This window comes from Phacochoerus africanus, chromosome 6 (genome assembly GCF_016906955.1).
Source record: "Phacochoerus africanus isolate WHEZ1 chromosome 6, ROS_Pafr_v1, whole genome shotgun sequence".
In the NCBI taxonomy this organism is placed as follows: Eukaryota; Metazoa; Chordata; class Mammalia; order Artiodactyla; family Suidae; genus Phacochoerus; species Phacochoerus africanus.
In genome coordinates, this window is record NC_062549.1 from 115552490 (window position 1) to 115575238 (window position 22749).

Genomic DNA, 22749 nt, shown 5'->3' on the forward strand with positions numbered 1-22749 from the left:
TGAAGGCTACAATTCCGAGGGCAGGTTCCTAAACGAGGGGATGCCTGCCTGTAGGGCACAATTCCGAGGACAGGCCCCAGAAGACAATAAGGCTCGCCTGCTGACATAGGTGGAAAACTAAATTTCCCAGGAAATAATTCCCGTTTTGTGGTGCTGAGTGGGGCTTGTCCCATGGATAACTTAGTCTTTTCTGTTATTCACTTGCTATTCAGTTTTCCTCAGTCTTTCCTGATTATTTACTGATTATTCTTATTTCCCATTCTTATCTTCCTGTGGTGATTTGTGATTTAACAAAGTTACAACAATAATATAGTAAGAATTTCATCCTGAAGGACTTTCCCCTATTTTAATCCATCTTAGTTAAAACATAGTGTTTATCTATTAACTAGTTATATAGTAAACTGTAGAGTCAGGATTTTAATGAGGTCCATAGAAGTTAGCCATATATTATCCAAAAAACCTAGCTGTGAGTTTTGTCTTTGATGTTAAAAGCTTTTGAGTGATAGCTAGTTTAGTTAAGTTGGCTTATATTTACTTACACTCTCTCCCTGCCATAACGCTTTGAATAAGCACCAGTCTACAAACAAGGTTTGTAAATGCCAAATTCTTGTGTCTGTGAACTCTTCAAATTGTAAAGACTGGCTGGTCATGGGATGATTTGTACTGGCTCCTCCTTTCCACACGATGTATTGTACCTAATTGCCCTTAAATTGTACTCCCTAAGTTTAGTTAAGATAGAAATCTTAAAACAGGATGTATTGTACCTAACTGCCCCTAAATTGTACCCACTAAGTTTAGTTAAAACAAAGATCTTAAAACACGATGCATAGCTGCTATACCATGTAATAGTTAACCAATGTACTTTTAACACTGTGATGCAATCTGCAGCAAAAAAACTGTCTATAGAATCAACCACTTATGCCAATAAAATTCTGAGCAGTCCAGCGCCCTGAAAGAAGGGACAAAGAGGCTGTCTCCGTAATTGTACATTCGCCGACGCCGTGTCCCTCTCCGATCGGGATGTATACTCCCTGGCCGCCGGAGCTGGCCTCTGGCAACATCCCAGCCTCCACTAGTCTTTTTCCCCTGAACCATTAATACCAATCTATAAGAAAAAAACTCTTTGCTAAAATAGCCTTAAAGACACAGAATATGATTATGTCAAATTAAATAAGTATGACTGGAATGGAAACAGTCTCTAAGCCAAGAATTTAATTTTAAATCCAAGTTTTGCCATCTACTATGTGAACCTCAGAGAAAGCATTAAGTCTAGAGATTGCATTTAGGTCCTCATTTAGAAAATGGTAAGAGCAACAGTGCTGATGAATATGATAAAAATACAAAAATAATCAACAGTAATTAACACTATGCATTGGGTGCTACTATATGCCATTTCCACGTAGTATCACTTTGATTCCTCACACATATATAAATGCAGAGCAGAATTATGATTATACTCAGTCTTCAGATAAGGAAACTGTTCACGTCCATGAACATATTTTAGTAAATGTTGGGGCTGAAATTCAAAACGAAGCAATCTAATTCTCGAGTGAGCTCATAGCTACTATTCTGTCTTTTTTTATCTCCCTCACTGGGTTGTTATAAAAAAATAAAATAAAACATTGTATGTGAGGATACTTTGGAATCAGAAAATGCCTCTGTAGCTAATACTACTATGTGCAGAAGACTGAAGAAATTGTAAGGGTTGTAAGGGTTGTTCTCAAATTTCCTGTTTTTCTGATTTGCACTCTAAATGAAATTAGTTTTGTTGTTAGTTTTTATTCCTCATCTCATACGCACCCACAGAATATATTATTGTTTATAAATATTTGGTTCTTCTCCCCGCAGGTGAAATATACGCCTCTGTCTTTTTAAATTCAGGAGTGCCCATGTGATTGGCTTTGGCAAGGAAATGCAAGCAGAAGTCATGTTTTACTTGGGGCTTCTCTGATTGTAAAACATGTATCAATATGATGTTTATGGGACAGACTGTAAAATGACTAATGAAAAGTATGCTTTTGGTCAGAGAGGAACATGAGAAGTAAACTTGGCTACTGTAAGGCAATGAAAATTTTTAGTTCTTTTCCACTGCAGCATAACCTATTCTATCTCCACTGATACAACCAATAAGTTTCCTTAAGCTCTCTGATTCACAAAGCATTCTTTTATGACACTGTCTTTGTCTTACGATATAGGAGGTCAAGGGAACAATAAACCAGAAGATCAGAGGGCTAAGACTGAGAGGTCCAATTGGAATAAACTAGTCCAATGGTTTCCAGATTTGAAGTAGAAAATAAAATTTCAAAAAAAGCGTAAAAACATTTTAATATAAAGTTATGGAATTTAGATTTATAAGAAAAATCTATCACTAATACATTGTCAGTGTCCCTTGTAATGATCATTTGAAACCACTTACCTAAAAATCTCATCTTAGGTTACTGATAAAGAAAACAAGGCCTAAGAACAAGATAAGCCAGCATTTACATCAGACCACTCTAAAATGCAACAAAACTGCCATGACATCAGCAACAGGGTGGTATGAATTGTTCTTTTCTTCCTCCCCCTGTGACTTACAACTAAATAGACATCTATAACCAAACAAAAGTCCTCTTCATTTTATACCAGATCCTCTAGGAGATTGCTACCCATTTGTGCATTCAAAATAGGTGGATAGGACCTCAGCAGGGGTTGCAGAACAATGGGAGTGGATGAGTCTGCCCTCTCCCACTTGCTCCAAATGGGAGAAGGGGAACCAGCAGAGCACACAACTGAGTGGACACACATAGGAGATAAGGAAATTTGTGGAGGTGCAGGCAGCCTTGTGGGAGAAGCCAGCATGTCACTGGAGCAGGACACAGGTAAGTCTGGGGGCAGAGGAGGGAGGGAGGAATTTGCTAAGGCAACCTCCTTCTCCACCGTGGCAGCAGAGGTAGCTGCCTGTCTGTAACAAGAGGAGAGAACAAAAGTGGTGAGTGAAAGACTGCCCAGGTACACAGGAGCTATATCTAGAAGGTCTCATTTCTCTCCAGCAGTATCTGGAGTTCTGAGGAGGGGCCTCCTCGACTGGGGGAATGAGAAGGAAAAGAAAGTAGGCAGGCAAGAGTATCAAAGGGCACTGAAGGAACATGTTCCCTGCTATCTGCTTCAGGGCTCTGGGGTTCCCGACTCTAGGATCTCCCTACCAGGCTATGGTACCCCAAAAAAGTCTCCCTTGCTAAGCCCACTCCCTCCCTGGACTCTGAAGCAAGCTTTTTTTCACACGTGCCCAAGAACAACCCCAAGAACCAGTTTCTACAGACTCTCAAAAATCGAGATATAGCGCCACCTTTGGGAAAACAAAAGAATATTTTCTAATTGTCAGACTTGAGAGGCACCAGCAAAAATAAACAAATACTTATTTAAGAAAAGCATGTGCTATTTCAAATGCAAAAGCAGAGGCACATATTCTCAAACACTGAGAAAAACCAAAGAAATAGGGTATCACAAAAAGAAAATAATCCTCTAGCAACTGAATTCTAAGATACAGAATATTGAGATCTGATACAGAATTCAAAGTAGCTATTAGTAGAAATGCAGTAAGCGACAAGAAAACTCAGAAAGGCCGGCCAATGAACTCAGGAATAAAATTAACGGCCAGAAGGGATTCTCTACCAAAGAAAATGATTTTTTTTTTGTAGGAACCAAACAGAAATACTGGAACTGAGGAAAACAGGGAATGAAATGAAGAACTCATTGGATGTGAGGCTATGAGGTGGAAGAAAGACTAAGTGATTGCGGGGATAGGAATTCAGAAATGATTCAGTTAGAAAAGGGTAGAAAAAAAATATATTTCCTTAGATGAAAAAAACCCTATGAACCTTAAGAATGTGAACAGAAAAGCAAATATAAGAGTAAATGTTATATTAGCTGGAGATGAGGAGGAAAAGGGGGCAAGGAATTTATTTTAAAAATAATAGCTGAGAGATTTTTAAACCTGGGGAACTAATTGGACATACAAGTCCACCAAGCTTATAGAATTTCCTACTATCACAATGCAAAAAAAAGGATCATTTCCAAGACACATTATAATGGTAAAGAAAGAAAACTAAAATTGTCCAAGGAAAAAAAGAAAGTTATCTACAAAGAAACTCTACTAGGTTATCAGTAGATTTCTCATCAAAAGCTTTACAGAACAGGAGAGGATGAAATGACATATCCAAAGTGATAAAAGCTTAAAAATTGCCAGCCGAGAATGCTTTATCCAGCTAAGTTATCCTTCATATATATGGGAGAAATAAAGGCTTTCCCATACAAACAAAACCTGAAGCAGTTCACCACCGTTAGACATGACTTGCAAGGGTGCCAAAAAAGTTCCTCAAGTAGAAAAGCAAAGAAGCTAATTAACAACATGAAAACATGTGAAAGTACACAATACCCTGGTAAAGGTTAAAAATAGGCAATCGCAAATAGAAAATTGTTACTCTATATTAGAGTGGTGTGTTAACCACTTAATGCTAGTATAAAGTTAAAGGAAGAAAACATTAAACAAAATTTCAGCTATTACAATTTGGTAATGAATTCACAGCATAGAAATAGGAAAATTGTAACATCAAAAATATAAAAGGAATAAAAGAGTAAAACCATTATAGTCGCAAAAAGAAAAGTCGTTATCATGAAAAAAAAAGGACTATTTTATTCCTATGAGATGCTTTGTGTAGGCCTCATGGTAACCACAAGGCAAATATCTAGAACAGAATCAAAAACCATAAAAATGGGGTACTGAGACAATCGCTAGGGAAAAACCACTAATTTACAAAAATAGACAGAAAGAAACGGGGAAAAAAATATGATAAAAAATAAGAGGAAGGCAAATAATGAGAGTGATGAGTCCTTATACAGCAACAATCACTCTAAATGTAAACAGATTGGATTCACCAATCAAGCGGCACAGAGTGAGTTTGGGGAAAGAAAAGGAAAAAAAAAAAAAAAAAGACCCAGATATATGCTGCTGAGCAGAGACTTATTTCAGGTCAAGAGGCATACGTATGCTCAAAGTGAAGGGACAGGAGATAGTCCAAGTGAGTGAAAACCAAAAAAAGCTGGGTTAGTCATACTTAGACAAAATAGACTTTGAGCCAAAAATGGCAGTAAGAGACAAAGACGGTTATTCTATAATGGCCAAGGGGTTAATAGATCAAGAAGATATAAGCAATTGTAAATATACAAACGCCCAAAATCAGAGCTCTGAAATATAGTAAGCAAATACTAAAAGACCTGAGGCAAGAAATAGACCACAATACAATAGTAAAAGATGTCAATACACTGCTGTCACCAATGGACAGTTCACACAGAAAAAGCAACAAGAAAACACTGGATTGAACCACACTTTAGAACAAATGGATCTAAACAATAAAACATTCCCCATCCAAGGAGCAGATTATACATTCTTCCCAAGTGTACATGGAACAGTTTCCAGCATATATTCTGTGACAGGAAATTGCAGCAAATTTAAGAAGACTAACATCATACAACTATCGTTTTTGACCACAATGGTAAGGAACTAGAAATCAACAAGAGGAAAGCTGTAACTCTATGACTACATGGAAACTATAATACAGTTCTGAACGACCAATGGGCTGAAGAAGAAATCAAAATGGAAATAAAAAATTAAATCAAAACAAATGAAAATGTATCCAAACTTACGGTATATATCAAAAGTAGTTCCGGGAGGAAAGTCTTCAGTGATAAATACAGGAAGTAAGAAGCACAAAAACTTAAAAATAAAAAAATCAAAATTTACCTCTCAAGTAACTAGAAAAAAAGAACAAATTAAACCCAAAGTTAGCAGAAGAAAGGACATACTAAATATCAGAGAGAAAATGAATGAAATAGAGACAAGAAAACTAAGAGCTGGTTCTTCCAAAAGATGCCTTCTTTCCTTCCTTCTTTCTTTTCTTTTTTTTTTTCTTTCTTTCCTTCCTTCCTTCCTTCCTTCTTTCTTTCTTTCTAAGGCTGCATATGTGGCATATGGAAATTTCTGTGGCTGGAGGTCACATAGGAGCTGCAGCTGCTGGCCTACACCACAGCTTCACTGGATCTGATAGCAACACTGGATCTGAGCTGCCTCTGAGACCTATACTGCAGCTTATGGCAATGCCACATCCTTAAGCCACTGAGGGACGCCAGGTATCAAATCAGCATCCTCATGGACACTTATGTTGGGTTTTTAACCGGCTGAGCCACAACAAGAACTCCAAACCAATTTTTTAAGTGACACACCTTTAGTTAGACTAATAAGAAGGCTCAAATAAATAAACTTAGAACATAAAAGACATTAAAATTGCCACTATAGAAACATATAAACTCATTAACAAAGAATTATGAACAACAACAAATTATGACAACAAATTAGATAGAAATACAAACATCTCTAGAAACACACAGCCTATCAAGACCGAATCAGGAAGAAATAGAAAATCAGAAAAGACCAATAACAATTTAAGAGATTGAATCAGAAATCAAAATCTCCCAACACAGAAAACCCCAGAACCAGACAGTGTCAGAGGTAAATTCAACCAAACATTTTAAGGAAAAATAATACCAATCCCTTCTTAAGCGCCTCCAGAAAACTGGAGAAGGGACTACTTCCAGACTCATTCCATGAGGCTTGCTTGACTCTGGTAACAAATCCAGATAAGGGCACCAGAAGAAAAGAAAACTACAGACAAATATCCCTGATGAATGTAGATATAAAAATTCCCAACAAAATATTAGCCAACTGAATTCAAGAGCACATTAAAATATTTATACATCATGATCAAATGGGATTTATCCCTGGTATGCAAGAATGGTTCAACACACAAATCAATAAATACAATACAGCCCATTAGTAAAATGAAAGATAAATAGCATAGAAACAGAAAACGCATTTGGCAAAAGACATCTTTTAGTGATAACAACAATAACAATAATAACAATAAAACCCTTCACAGATTGGGCATAAGGAACACACCTCAACATGATAAAGGCCGTATTCCACAAACACAAAGCTAACATTATACTCAATGGAGAAAAATTGAAAGCTTTTCCTCTGAGATCAGAAACAAGACAAAAATGTCCACTCTTAACACTCTTATTCGATAGAGTTCTAGAAGTACTAGATAAGGCAATTAGATAAGACAAAGAAATAAAAGGCATTCAACTCCAAGAAGCAAAATTGTAACTATCTGCAGATGATGTGAGTTTGTATGACGAAAATCCCCACGACTCAACCAAAAGTCCTGTGGGTACCAGCCAACAGTTTCACAGAAGTTGCAAAATACAAAATAAACATACAGAAATCAGTTGTATTTCTATACACCAATGGTGGACCATCAAAAAGAAAAAAAAAAAACTACCCTGCTAAAAATAACACCCAAAATAAAATATTTAGGGATAAATTTCAACCAAGAAAATTAAAGCTCTGTGCAAGAAAAACTATAAGACTGCAGAAAGAAATTGAAGACGACACAAACAAATGGAAAGACATTCTTCTAGGAGTTTTATGGTGATACCTGAGAGGTTCTACCTTTCAGTTATTAAATCCATCAAATAAATTTTTTCAGTGCTGTAAAACAGGGGTCCAATTGCATTCTTTTTCATGTGGATATCCAGATTTCTCAGCACAATTTGTTGAAGAGACTACCCTTTCCCCATTGACTAGTATTGAACTCCTTATCAAAGATAACTTAACCATAGATATAAGGGTTTATTTCTAGGCTCTTTCGTCTGTTCCATTGGTCTATGCATATATTTTTATGCCAATACCATACTATTTTGATTACTGTAGTTTTAAGATTTAGTTTGAAATAAGGAATTCTGATGAAACCAACTTTGGCTTTCTCAAGATTGATTTTCATATTCAAGGTGTGTGTGTGAGTGTGATTCTACATGAATTTTAAGAATATTTTTTTATCTCTGTGAAAAATGCCGCTGGGAATTTGACAAGGATTGCATTAAATGTGTAGATGACTGTGGGTGGCATGGACATTTTACACTATTGACTCTTCTCCTCCAAGAATATAGGATATTATTCTGCTTCTTTGTGTCTTCTTCAACTTCGCCCATCAATGTCCTCAGCTCCTCAGTTAAATTTATTCCGAAATACTGTTTTATTTTGATGCTGTGTAAATAGAATTTCTTTCTTAGTGTCTCTGATAGTTTGTTGTTAGTGTATTGAAACAAATTTATTTTTTCAGGTTGGTCTTTTATCCTGTAACTATACTGAATTTTATGCCTCCCCACCGGTTTTTGGTGGCATCCTTAAGAGCTTCCATATATAAGAGCACGTCATGTGCAAGCAGGGAAAAAATTTGTTTCTTCATCTCTGACCTTGATGCCTTTTTATGTCTTTGTCTTGCTTAACTGTTATGGCTAGAGCCTCTTGAATAGAAATGAGGAAAATGGACATTGCTGTGTTTTCCTGATTTTAAAGGAAAAACTTCCAGCTTTTCATCTTTGAGTAGGATGTTATCTGTGGGCTTGACATACATGACTTCTATAATGTTGAGGTATATTCCTTCTACACTTCATTTCCTGAGAGTTTCTCCCACGAAGAGATGTGGAACGTTGTCAAATACAGGCATACCTCACTCCTTGTTTTGTTGTGCTCTTTATAACCTGAAGGTCTGGGCAACTTTGAATTGAGCAAGACTATAGGGCATCACCATTCCAATGGTATGTGCTCACTTGGTCTCTCTGCTACATTTAGGCAATTCTTGCAATATTTCAAAAATTTCCCAAACTTTAGGGCAGTCTGTGATCAGTGATCTTTGACGCCACTACTGGAAAAAGATTATGACTCACTGAAGGTTCAAATGAGAGCTTCTTTTCCCAATAAGGTCTTTTTAGTAAGGTATGCACATTAAAGATATAATGCCATTGCATGCTTCACAGACTACAGTGCACTGTAAATTTAACCTTTAGAGGCACTAGAACACTGAAAAAAACACACACACACACACACACACACATCATGTAACTTGCTTTATTGATGTCTTCACATTATTGCGGTGATCTGGAACTAAACCAGCAACATCTCTGAGATATGCTTGTACTTTTTATGCTTCAATGAGATTCCATTTATGACCTGAGATATCAGAGTAATCAGAAATTAATTAAACTGGGGAAGACTTGAAGAGAGAATGGGGAGGAAGATCTCTATTCCTAGGCCTTCCTTTACAAATAAGTTTCCCCTCAAAGAAAAATTATATATATACCCACATATTTCCTTTTCTTCTCTTTCATTATGTCAATTTATTTTACAAAGAATTTTTGACTTCATAAAGCATATGTGCCAGAGCCTGTCCTGAGACAAAGGATTCAAAAAAGAGCAATAGACAGAGTCCGAATGCATCACGGTGAGAACTAAAGAGGCAAGTATTGAAAGTCATGGCAATAACAGGGAGACTTGACCTAATCCTAAATGTCCTTGTCATTGTGGCCTTTGAACTAAGATTGAATGATGAATAGGAGTTAATTAAGAAAAGAACCTTCAAAGTTAGAAGAAGCAGAATTTCCTAGAGTTGAACTTGAGGAGATAAAGGAAACTTGGGCAGCTTGAGTAAATAAAAAGTCAGTATGTCTAGAGAAAGAGAGAAAAAAAAAAGAATGGAGTTAAAAAGAAAAAGGTTAGAAAATGATAGGTGATAGGACAAACAGATTGATTTATAGGCAGAAAAGTGGAGATTTCCTAAGTTTTGGTTTCTATTTTCTTAATCAAACATGAAAAACTAAACTGAGAGTGATAAGACCTAGACAAGCATCTTAATAAATTCCACATTTTAAAGTCCAGGTGAAGGAGAATGAACAGCAAGAGTATCATGAGAAAAAAAAAAAAAAGTGAAGTATACACACCGATATTACGGGGTTAAGAGGCAGAACAAAGAGCCATGCAATAGCATTAGGTTATAGCCATTAGAAAGGGAAAGTAAAGGAGAAAATGATGTAAAGTAGATGAGTCCTGTGAGCTCCATAAAATTAAGAATTACGGATTGCATTATTTTAGTGTCTTTTATTGTTTTACCTAATAAACCATGAAAGGGCCTATATATTGTGAAAAACACCCAGACCTTATACCTCTGTATGGGAATCATCATAACATCAGCTACCCCTACCCAAGGGTTAGGAACACCTTGTGGAAGAAATACAGGCACACATGAGAGAGACACAGCTCGGCAGATTGTGTTCATGGCCAAAAAAATACTTGTCAGCATGCTTCTCTGAGTTCATAGAAACTTTTCTGACAAAGAGGTTAATGTGAGTCTTCTGCCACCTGACAAACTGTTGTTTGCGATCATCTTATAATCATATATGTCATTTCCGTGCTTTTCTGAGTTTTCCAAGTTTATTGCTGATGACAGCTTTTACCAAAAACTAATGAACTGTAGGAAGTTATATGTCGCATACATAAAGAAAGGAAACAAACACTTCTTATTGCTCTTGGAAGATGTATTTAATTCAAATTTTATAATTTGGATTCAGCATGAATTGCAATAAATGGATCTTCAGCAGAGTTACTAATAGAAAACTGAGCTCTGCCATCACTGGAAACATTGACTTTAATTCCCGTACAACTGTTCCCAACTTTATCTCCAGAGATGACGTCGCAATATGTGCCACCAGGAAGACCAGTTTGCAAAGTTGAAGATAATTGCCTGTAAAATAAAAGTTAAGATGTAACTTGAGTTCAACACAATTAAAAGCAGGAACACGGGCCATCTCTAAAACAAGCAGCTTAACTCTGAGCCATAGAACTCTAAGAAGTCGGGGGCTCCGTGCAAGGAAAATACAACACAAGGACTTCTCCAGTGGGTGTAAATCGTTTCCTCAGGGCCAGAACTATTCTTAGAGAAAACACAGCAATTCCCCAGTCAATAGGGAACATTGTTCTTAAAAAATTTAAGGTTGAAGAGTATCACTGCAAATTGGACTGGATCGCCTCTCTTAGAGAAAAGTGCTTCTCGTGGTAAACGCACGTATCTTAAATGTGTCCTCATCTGAGCACAAGAAAATACCGATTACTTCCAAGAATTTAAATTTGATTATTTCCTCAAAAATTTATTCTTTTCAAGAGGAGATAAAAAGTCGCTTGCATTTCTGTGAAGCAGTATATGGTTTTCAAAGGTAAAGCTCTCTCATAAATCGATTTTGCTCTTCCCATCTACAAACGATAGAAATTAAAGAACCAGCCGTGGATTCTTTGAGCAAGAAAGAGATGAATTTGATTATTTTTCATCAGTAAAATACAGTTTGGGCTACAACGAGCTAAGCATGAGTGGCAGCAGACCCTGCACTGACACATGTCAACTGCTTGCAAAGGGGACTTCTGGGTATGTGAGGGAATCACTATACCCGAGGTAGAGAATGCAGGTATCACAAATAAAAAGTCAGTAAGGAGAAGTCTCAGAACTAAAACTCAAAAGATCTCCTGAGGTCGATCTTTGAACATAACATACATATTCTTTATACATATGCTTTAAAAAACATTATTTGTCACAGAGAGATAGGACAGTGAAAACAGAACTAGAAAAAAATCAAAAGCACTGGAGACCAGAATAGGCAAAAAAGAGAGAGAGAGAGAGAAAGGTGTTTTAGTCCTGAGGCAGAATTTTTCTTGATTTCAACAAAGGCTGTAAGTCATTCTTCCAGGGATTTCACAACTTTTCTATTAACTACTTTGTGTATTTTGTGTGAAGTGTGTATATGTAAGCATATACACGGGCATCCTATCTATCTGCATATGATACACAAAAGTGCACGGGAAGTAATTGCGCAGAACAGAAAGCCCTTAGGAGAGGGCTTATAAGGAGCAGATCAAAAGAATAAAGCTATGTTTTTCTTTGGGCCCTTTTCTCATCACTATGTTTTCTTAATCCACTGACTAGAGGATTTTTCAGGTGAAAAATCTGGAAAAATCAGACTTTTTCACCTATGAAAAAATTAGGTGAGCAGAAAGAAAACAGCAATAAACCAAGAGCATATAAAAGCACAAACATTATTTCAAATGGGTATCAACTTACCAATCATCATTGTTAAAGACAATGAATCCTCTGTTTCCTCTTCCAAAAGCTATCTGGTTGCTTCCGTTATCCCACCAGTTTGCAAAAGGTTGGCCGTCCACCACGTTACGGAACCAAACCATGTTCCTAAAACAAAATGGCATGTGAAACGTTGATGAGTAATCCCATGGTTTCAGATAAAGTCTTAAGAAGGTTTATTATTAGAGGGAGGATACCTCTAAACAAGTAGTCTCACCTTATCTGACGCCATCGATGCTCACAGACCCAGCCATTGCCACAGGTAGTATCTGCATTAATAGTAACTTCCTTAATGACCCCGTTATTATTTGGTGGCCCAATCCAATCATTAACATCCTTGATTGGCAAAAAGAAATCATTGTAAAAGACGGCATTTTTAACACAGCATGTTCCCCAAACTCAATCTGTTCTATTGGGGTCTTCATGGTGTCTTCATTTAGAATCCAACTCCTTCATTACTTTTACTTTTCTCCTTCCAAACTTCACCTTCTCCGGGCCCTTATTTCAAACAAGGGTATGACTGGTTTTGGTTTTTTTTACTCTCTCGTTTTCTTTCCAACGAATTGCAATGATTTCTTAACATCACTTGTACATAGATAATGTAATGTCGTGGAAACGGCAAGGACTTTTGCGTCAGAAACAGCAGGTTCTATGACAACTGGCCAAGAACACTTAGATAATATTCATCATTTCTGTGCCTGATTTTCCTCTTCTTAAAATGAAGCTTTTGCTTCGTTGCTATTAAACTGAAATAATTTAGGTAAAAATGCTTCAAAAAATCTGCTAAACAAATATTACTTTCTGTCATTCCTCCTTGTTGAGTAAGGGCACTAATCAAAACACCACAATAATCTTTACACACCTGACCAAACTTTTAATATTGTGCGTTTCTCTTTTAAATGCAGTTCTCTTTTTTCTTCAGTTTTTCAACGGCCACACCCACTGCATGTGGAACTTCCTAGCCAGGGATCAAACCTGAGCCACCGCAGTGACAATGCTGGATCTTTAACTTCTCAGGCATAAGGGAACTCCACTACTGTATTTTTCCGACTGGCAATTTTAATCATTAAATAAACAACAGACTATGCCTAGGAAGACTATCAGAGTCTGTCTTAAAATCATGCCGTATCACAAACAGTGGACAAATCAAACGTTTCTAGCATGCAGAAGTCCTAAAATGTCTTGGAAATGTTATGGGAAGAGGGAGAATGGACTTATGCCATGACTCCTGCCATCAGAAATTGGGCCAGTTACTGAAAATTATAGGAAATAGGCTCAGGAGAAGGGGACATCTTCCAAATATTAAAGCTCGCTAAAAACAAAACGAGGTCCTCGACAAAGGAATGAGCTTCTTAATTTGAAAGGGATCTAGGAGGAAGTAGAGAAAGACCTATCTTGGGTGCAATGAAGACGATGTTCTAATTCAGGTATGAAGTTGCTACTTGAGGCTGCATGGGAAATCTTCCGGTTAAAGAGAAAGTGTACCTCTAACTTTCCAAATACTTCAACACTCTATGTCTCAGTTCATTTTTAAAATTACTGCTCAGATTCATGTCTTTGCCACATTGTCAAAACATCCCTCCTCTTTCTCCTTCCTAGAACAGACTGCAAACAGCTCTTCTTTAAGACACGCACTTTCCTTCTTCTTCTACTTTCCCTATTGAACCTCCCTTCGGCTAGGCAAATTCTCTGCACGCCAGCACAAAACTTTTTAGAAACGGATTTAACCAATATTTGTTATCTTCCTTGTGCTGTGGGCAGGTACTTTTTAAAGGTGTTGGCAAGTGTGGCTTTTTAATCCTCATATCAATGCTATGAAGTAGGTACTTATGAGAAGCATACTTATTTTACTCGCTGTATCCTTACTTTCAAGTGGGTTATTTGGGGGCAGGAAGTAGGCTCACCATATTTGGAAATAGCTGGCCCACTCTTGGTCAATAGAGACCAGTCGTTTTTACTTTTTAATATCCACGGTATTGCTAAAAGAGCCCTGCAACAGGCTGGCCTTCACTAAATATTTGACAAAATACCTAGTGTATGTCACGGCATCATGTGAAAGTAAAACCTCTTCTCCTTGAGAAAAAGATATTTTTTGGACAACACCAAAACTTACTTTTCCATTCACAAAATTTCTTGCCCAACGGTAGCTTGACATCACTCGTGTGAATCCGTAAGGATGGGCGAGCATAAATCCAACTGCTATTTTGTACAGTCTAAAAGGCACAGAATACCATCATCACAGAAGAAAGCAATATTTTAATGTCAGTCAAGGGTAGCTTCAAAATCGGGGAACTGTGTTTCCTACCTAGCGTCCCAGAATGTAAGAATAGATGCTCCCCCAGCTCCATGCCCTCGCTGGTTGTCATGGTTATCAACAAAGACAAGGGCTCGATCAGAAGGCATGAAACCCCAGCCTTCTCCCCAGTTCCTACAAAACAAACAAAAGAACGTTAAATTCAAATAAATGCATTCTTTCATAACAGCTGCAGAGTAACCTAACATGTCGTTCCTTCAGTAGAGGACCCTCCAGGGAAATTCTCTAATGAAATGATTATTCCGTAGGGCCTTTGAAACATAAATTACATAGATATATGATCCTCAGACACATTCCATGTGTGTTTATATGTAGGAAGACTTCAATTACATTCATGTTACAGGTAGAAGGTGTGTGTGACGGAAATTAGTTTCGAAGAGTTTGGGTATATTATGATGGAGGTGGATTTCCAAAGGGTGAACGAACATTGATATCACACTCTACAGAATGACAAGTGGGGATAAAAGAAGGCTTACATACTGTATTCATAGAAGATAGAGAGTTTATGTTTGAAATTAATTTCTTAATATATCTAAATTCTACAGTAGGACCACATTACAGCGACTTCATCCTTAATAGAATCTTCTGAATAATAACCTAGCACTAACAGATCATATACCAATATTGGTCAGGTCTAGTAGAGTCCTCTAATACACAGATGCAAATCTCTATGTTTTGGCTTTCTAGACAGACTTCCTTGTGGCTGACATTCTAAATAAGAAATATAATCAATTGCAGTCTGGGGAATTATAACACCGTATGAGTCATTGAATCCGTGAAAGACATCTGCCTTGAGAAGATAACCCGTGTTGGGGCATGGCACAAATATGTGTGAAGTAAATCAAAGCATAATTCACATTTCACTTACTTCAAGTAAGACATCTTCTCTCCACTCCACTTGCGCACAACGGTGCCCAGTTTTGCACCGTATTTAAATTCTGTCACGCGGCCATTTCCAAAGTACTCACTGCTTTTAATTGGCTCACCACCCAAATCAATCACCTAGTAGAAATGGAGAAGAAACTCTCATGTTAAGGAAGAACTTTAACAAGGTAAACTAACATTACCCAGAGAATAGCTTTATACTGTCTGTGTTGCACCAAATGCCCCTAACGGTTTTCCTTATAGCAAGATTCCTGTTTCTTTGCTACGCCTATGCTAAGAGAGTACAAGTGATGGGACAAAATGACCTGTAGTCCTGTGAAATTACTGGCCTCATGTAGTCTCACATGTCAATGATAAGCATAGCTCACACTTATAACAGCACTTAATATCTGCATGACGGTATTTCTACGTGGTTGATAAATATTAACTCTTTAATCCTTCAAAGACATTACCATGACCCCTTTCGATTAATTTTGGAAAAAAAAAAAAAATTGCTACCCAGAGAAGTTAGTTAGCCTAAACCAACACAGCTGAGAGTGCTAGAGCCAAGAGTGAGTCACACAGACTAGCTCAGGACAACAACTACATTACCACCCGTCTTCTCCAATGCTCTCTGGGCAGCTGATAAATGCCACAAGCTGTCTGCAGGCTAAGGAGATTCTCCGCGTTTGTATCAAACACCTCTTGTGATACAGCTAGATGTGCCACCTCTGACTCGAAGGGGGTTAAAGAACACCCTGCTGTGTAAATGATGTAGCCGCTAATCTACACAGAAATGCTACTTTCAATGAAACCCGCTACTGCTTTTCTAGCGAATTACATTACAGGGTTTTCCATGCACGTATACACATTGAGGTACCTCCTGGAATATGAAAGGTCGACTCCCGGCAGGGAACCACTTGGTGTTTAGGTTGCGAAGTTTATTCAAAACTGCTTTTATGTCTCCAGGCCACATGTGCTTAGAAGCATCAATTCGGAACCCTGCTACACCAATGTCAATGAGTTTGTTTAGATAATCAGCAATCTTGGAGCGCACATAATCTTTTTCCAGTGCAAGATCAAGGAGACCAACCAGTTGACAATCTCTGACCTATTGAGGCAAAAATGGTGTGACTCATACAGAAAACATCATCTTTCCCTGAGCATTCACCTGATTATGCATTCATTTACTCATTAACAGACATTCCTTTACTGCATTCTAGGCCTTGGTCTCTGAGGAGACTGCCATCCTCATATGCGCATGCCTTGAAAATATTTTCTAGTATGAAAAGGGAGAAGGTAGGAAGTAAAGAGGATGAGCTTTTTCACTGGGAGAAATTCAACTTGGAAAACACTATTTTAAGCATTGCCCTGAAATTCCTTTTATTTTACTGTATTTCTCTCCATGGCCCCATCTCTAGCATACGGAAGTGCCCAGCCCAGGGGTCCAATCAGAGCTGCAGCTGTGACTGATACCACAGCCTGGGGCGATGCCAGATCCTTACCCCACGAAGCAAGGCCAGGGATCATACCCACATCCTCATGGACACTCTGTCTGGTTAGTAACATGCTAAGGCACAGAGGAACTCCAGGTTCTTATTTTTAACAGTCAGACTTGGAACCCTGTTTTCCTAAGGAATCTGGACTAATAGCTCTTAATTGGAGAGCAATAAGCTACATGCTGAGAAGCACAGATAGTTCTTGCTTGCTTTATTTTTTTACTTACTTGATAAGGATCATTATAGCTCTCGATTCCTCCACTTGCAGTTTTACATTTACCATCGTTAAAATCCCAAGCAGAGAATGGGACTGCTGGAAAATCCCTACTTCCAGGGTTGCAATAACTTCCACAAGTGGTGCCCGTTCCTGCAGCTGCACTTCCACACATATGATTAATGACAGCATCCACATAAATACGCACCTGAAAGTCAAAGGTTCTATTTCAGTTTACCTTCTAAAGAGGCAGAAATTATAAGACTCCTGATCAAGGTGTACCGCATGTTAGCAACACTCTAAGATACCTCTTCCTTATCTTATGACTTAGCTTCCCAGAAGAGCAAAGGTCAAGTGTGAGAGGAAATCACCGGGAAGGCCCACAGGCGTTCTAGCCATTTGGCCAACTACCTGCGTGTGTGATACACTGAGAGAACCCCAAACTACCATAACCACGAAAAAAAAGCACAGCCTTTTTATGGCAGTCAGTAAGAATCAGTTGAGGCCGGAGCGATTATTGACTTTTGACATGTCCATAGGTCGTCCTTAGAAATAAGCAGCCAGTCTCTACCACCTGTGTAGGGTCAGAAGAAGGAAAAGTAGATATTCTCGCTCATTACGCTCCTCCTCAAAGAGAAAATAGTTATGGAATTATTTACCATCAAAGGACCTACAGCAAGCAAGACCCCCCCCCCCCAATTATGGGTGGGGACACAAGCCACATTAAGGCAACAGCAAAACCTGTAACCAGAATTCCAATTTCTAACTCCAAAAAAATGTCCCCCAGAAAGGTGTAGGGTCATATGGGGTCAAAGCTGATATTCTGCTTCATCAGTAAGTTCATGGCCTTAAACTCTTACTTATATCTCCTGTAGTAGACAGAGGGCACATACACAAATGCTTACCAAAGTCAAACATAAGACAACAATTACATTTGAGTTTAGAGCTAAAGCATGCAGTGGACCTCGAAAATATAGGAAAACTGTTCTTCTCAAGAGGAAATTGAGACAGGAGAGAGAAATGAGTTCTCTACACAAGATTTTTAAAGGAAGCTGTAATTCACTTACGCCAACGTTGTTACATCTGGTCACCATGTCTTTGAATTCATTTTCATTTCCTGATCTGGTACATAACTTGTAACTCACTGGTTGGTATCTCTCCCACCAAGGTCTTGAAGGGTTAGTGACTATTATATTTTCATTGGGGGGGGAGACCTGCAAATAAAACAACCTTAATAAGTATCAAACTATGGCTCCCTCTGTATCACTGACCATCCTGGAAACTATTCAGTAACACAGCATTTTTTTCTTTTCTGAATCTTTGTATATGCTGCCACCCTTCTTTACAACCGGGTAAGAATATCAATATCACAGTGGAAATGTCCCGCTTAAAAAATATTGTATTAGAAATAAAACAGTGAGTTGCCAACAATTTCACGTGTGTTTCTTCTTCAGAAAACTGTTTTACTTCGCGTACTTAACCTGTGAACTAACGTCCCAGCTTCACAGACACAGATCGCAATACCTTTTACTCTAAGCACGGCAAAATCTCCAATTTATCCTGCGAACCATACCCACCTGTACCCCTCCAAATCCTTTGGGGCCCAAATACCGCTCACATTCAAGAGCAATGTCAACCCAGCGCCATTCAAACAGATGGACAATAGACGTTCGTCCAGACTTGGTTTGTGGGGCATACTGGGCCCAGCAGAACCCAATGGCTGAAAGCAGCAGAAACAACTTCATTTTGCTCTGAGGTTGTCAACGGTCTTCCCGGCAAGGATTTATAATCCTGCAAGAAGCATATTTTACAAAGCAAATATTGACATGAATAAATACTTAGAGCACAAACCGTGAATGCATACTCCGAAAATAACTATTGATAATTACACTAAACAGGTGAGGAACATCCCGAAAATCTCCCAGGAATACTATCTAAATGACCTTTTAAGACAATGTTTTCCTTACTGAGGGAACAGCAAGTTTTTAAACATCTGGCATGTTATCTGCAGAAAGGCCTTAATCATGTATTGTTTAGGTAGGATTAGATGTTATTTCTGAAGTCCTTCACTGACAGAGGCGGAATTAGAGCCAACTGAATTCACAGTCAAAATGTTGCCCTAACTATCTGAAAACACCTGCAATGTTTCCATTGTAAAAAGACACATGTTGTTCAACTCAGTTCAGTTGGTACCTCCTACCCCAGCTGCTAGATACTTGAGATTCTCCACTAAGATTTAGGAAGTTATCTGGAAGTTAAATGACCACGACTTGAGGAGACAGATTTTTTTTTCCCCACGCTTACATTAACTCATGTGAAAATGCACTGGCTGTAGCAGGAAAGAATGGATTTTTTTTTCTCCTTCTAGCAAAAAGTCTCTTATAATTGCCAGAACACTAGTTAATGAATCCGCATCTATTTTCCCTCGTAAGGTACAAGAAATCCTAGTAAAGACATAACCGTACAGGTGGGTAAAACCTAATCCATTCATCCAACAGGTAGTGACTGAGTGCTTCTGCTAAATGCCGGCATGATACTCAGGATACAAGGATGAACAAGACAGACAAGACTCTTGTTCTCAGGCAGCCTACATTCTAGGGGAAGGTAAGGGAAATATAGCAGGAAGGAATGATAACAACAACGATACTAAATTAAAGAGAGCAGTGAGAACTAGCATGATCCCACGGTGCAGTAAAAGGGAAAAGGACTGACCCATCCCCATATTTTAGACTGGGAATAGTCAGGAAAGCTGTTTCAGAGGGAGTGATTGTCAGCCAGAACTGGACGGAGTAGAAGGACCCACTTATTTGAAGATCAGAGGAAAAGCAGTCTCGAAAGAGGAAAGTGCAATAGCAAAAGCCCAAGGTAGGAACAACCATGGCATACTCAAGTGACACTGAACAAAATTTAAACATCAGTGCAGCTAAACAATGTGTGAGTGATAAAGGGGAGAGTAAAATGAGATGAAATCAGAGAGGTGGGCCAGCTCATGTAGAACCTTGTAGAACATAAGGAAAGACAGGCCTTTTGAGGCTGAAAGAGGATGAGTGAAGAGATTCTGATTTCCTTTCCAAGAAAGTCATTCTTGCTCTGCTGTGAAAAACCGGATCATAGGAGGACACGACTGGGGGCCAAGAGATCAGGTAGGCTTTTGTAGTGGTCCGTGAAAGAGGAAAGTGGCCTGGCCTAGGCCCCTGATAGAATATATCTCAGAGGTGGAGAAGCAATCGGTTTATCGATAGATTAGCGCCGAAGACTGGGGGAAAGAGAAAAACTAAAGAAACAGGTATCTGATGACACCATTTACTAGGATGAGGAAAAATGAGGAAGTACTGGCTTTGTGGAGGGGGTTCCGAGAGCACTCTGTGAATCCCAACACTCTCCTTCGGTCCCTCCTCCAGCCCACGTCGTGAACATATACTCCGTGTCCTATTTTTCTCATTCAGTTCCAGCTGCTGTAACAAGAATGCCATACAGGCTGGATGGCTTAGCACAAATATTTCTTCCTCACATTTCTAGAGGCTGGGAAACCCAAGACTACACTATCAGCAGCTCCAGTGTCTTGCGAAAGCCCCATCCCATGTTCACAGACAGCAAGCTTCTTGTATCCTCACGGAGTGTAGAGCTCAGAGATCTTGATTTTCCTTCTCTTCGTACAAGCACACTAACCCATCATGGGGCCTCCACTCTCATGACGTCACTTTAACCTAAGTCCTTCCCAAAGACCCCACAGCCTAATAGCATACCATGGGGAGTTAGGAGTTCAATATTTCAAATTGTTAGAGGGGCGGAACACAAGTGCAGAGTCCCCAATATCCATCTGCTGCAAAAAATAAACGTTTTGCGTATTTGACAAGCAATTTTATTCTTTCATGACTTTCCAGGGCTTTTCTTCTTTCTTGCATCACCCTTCAATAGCTAGTAACTACTCCTACTTTCATATGCAGTTGAAAAAATACCTTTATGAAACTTATATTGATATTCCCAGCCAGCGTTAAGTACTCCTCTGTATGGCAGGTTTTAACCTATGGGATGTTATTAAGTGATATTGGATTAATGTTATAAAAAGTAAGGATTTACATGACTGTCATTCTGGATAAACCTTATTAAGAGTAGATTTCATAGTTAATATTCCTAGCAAAAAACAGCACGATGGGTCATGTGATCAATAAGTGGTTTTTACTTATAGACTCTAAATTGCAGGTATTATGCAAGGCATTGGTTCAGTTTATGTCATGCCTGCATTGATTTTTTTTTTTTAATAAATGAGCACTATGTCAGAACTATATAATAAGGTCAATTCTAATCCTTGCAATATCTTCAGATACCTAACAGAACTCAGGCTAAGAGAGGTTGAATAAATTTCCTAAGCTCATCTAAGTAACAAAGCCAGAATTTGACAATCAACCTACCTAACCATGTCTACTTACAATTTTAAAATAATCTGAAAGGACATTTCCACCCTAAAGACTGTTACATATAATCCCTTCTCTAGATTCACTGATATTTTAACTCTGAAAATTAAAGTGTGTTTTTCCCTTAGGCTTGATTAAGTGGAAATGAGAGAGATTAAAGAGGAAATGTCTCCTTACATAAGTTGTTAGAAAATAGAAAAAATTTTCCCCTGGAAATTTGTACATTGATGAACCACTTCCCCTCTTGACAATAAAAGACATTTATGAGCTGGAATTAGAAAAAAAAAAATATATATATATATATATATAAACTGGAAAGACAGAATGAACGTTCAGGGTCAGGAATTAGGGTTGTCCATAATCATTTCAGTTTGGATTACCCTGGAATTTATTTGTCTGTTTTTAAATTGGTTTTCACTTATATCAGAAAGTATATTTATTTAATATCTATCTCTATTTTTGTCAATATAAAAATTAAAACGCAAAAGGACAATGTGTAAAATTAAACAAAATTAAGGCTAGGATAATACTACAACTTATTCTTAATGTGTTTTAGGAAAGAAATTGGAGAAATACTTATTTTGCAGTTAAAAATTAACAAAGATTTTAGATTTCTATTTCAAAATTTAGCAAGGAGCAATTAGAGGTGTCACATATAATCCTTACACATTTTTTCATGATGAAAATTATAAGAAATGTAGCAACTGTAAGTAAGAGAAAAAATTGGACAAAAACAATACAACAATGTTCCTTTAGTCTTGAATATTTGTTGTGTGACCATTGTAAACATAAAAGAATGTCATGTAATATATATTACCTATCATTGGGTTATATAAATATATCCAATGTAAAGTTAAAGTAAATGAAATTAAAATGAATAATTCTGGGCACACTTGTAATACTAAATAACACTGGTATATAAAACAGTATGTAATCATAACTATAACATAAATAAAACCTTAATTATTAAATAATTATTTTTATGAAAAATGTTATTAATAAACATGGAATGGGATCAGTTGAAACTGGCAGAGTTAAATGATGAAACTGAGTCTCAAATGTATCTGAATTATACCCATGCTGGAATCTATCTAGTAAAATCAGTGCTCTGTTTACACATTGCTGATCATCTGCCAGGTCACCTAATGTGATCCTATTATGAAACAGAATCCAAAGATATCTTATCTTCTACTCCTTGTCATTTCTGCATGTCAACATAACTTTAACCAGCTAAAAAAGGTGGATACTCACTACCAGCTTATCCTCTAGGATATGTCAATGAAATTATATTTTACATTCATGGCAGTATAGTAAACATCTTTTATAATTAAGAGCAGTTATTAACTTCCTATATTCTATCAGAAAAGGAAAGTCACTTTCTAAGTAA

The 22749-nt window shown here is 37.8% G+C and overlaps 1 protein-coding gene across 1 annotated transcript; it reads right to left on the reverse strand.

Moving 5' to 3' along the window:
- Positions 1-10449: 10449 nt before the first annotated feature.
- On the reverse strand, positions 10450-18770 carry LOC125129918 (pancreatic alpha-amylase-like). Its single transcript, XM_047785165.1, has 10 exons — positions 18525-18770; positions 18015-18161; positions 16961-17155; positions 16115-16345; positions 15239-15372; positions 14362-14484; positions 14170-14269; positions 12274-12392; positions 12039-12164; positions 10450-10673 (listed from the first exon to the last, which is right to left on the reverse strand). The coding sequence occupies exons 1-10, from the start codon at positions 18690-18692 to the stop codon at positions 10484-10486; spliced, it is 1533 nt and encodes a 510-aa protein (XP_047641121.1). The 5' UTR covers positions 18693-18770; the 3' UTR covers positions 10450-10483.
- Positions 18771-22749: the final 3979 nt, after the last annotated feature.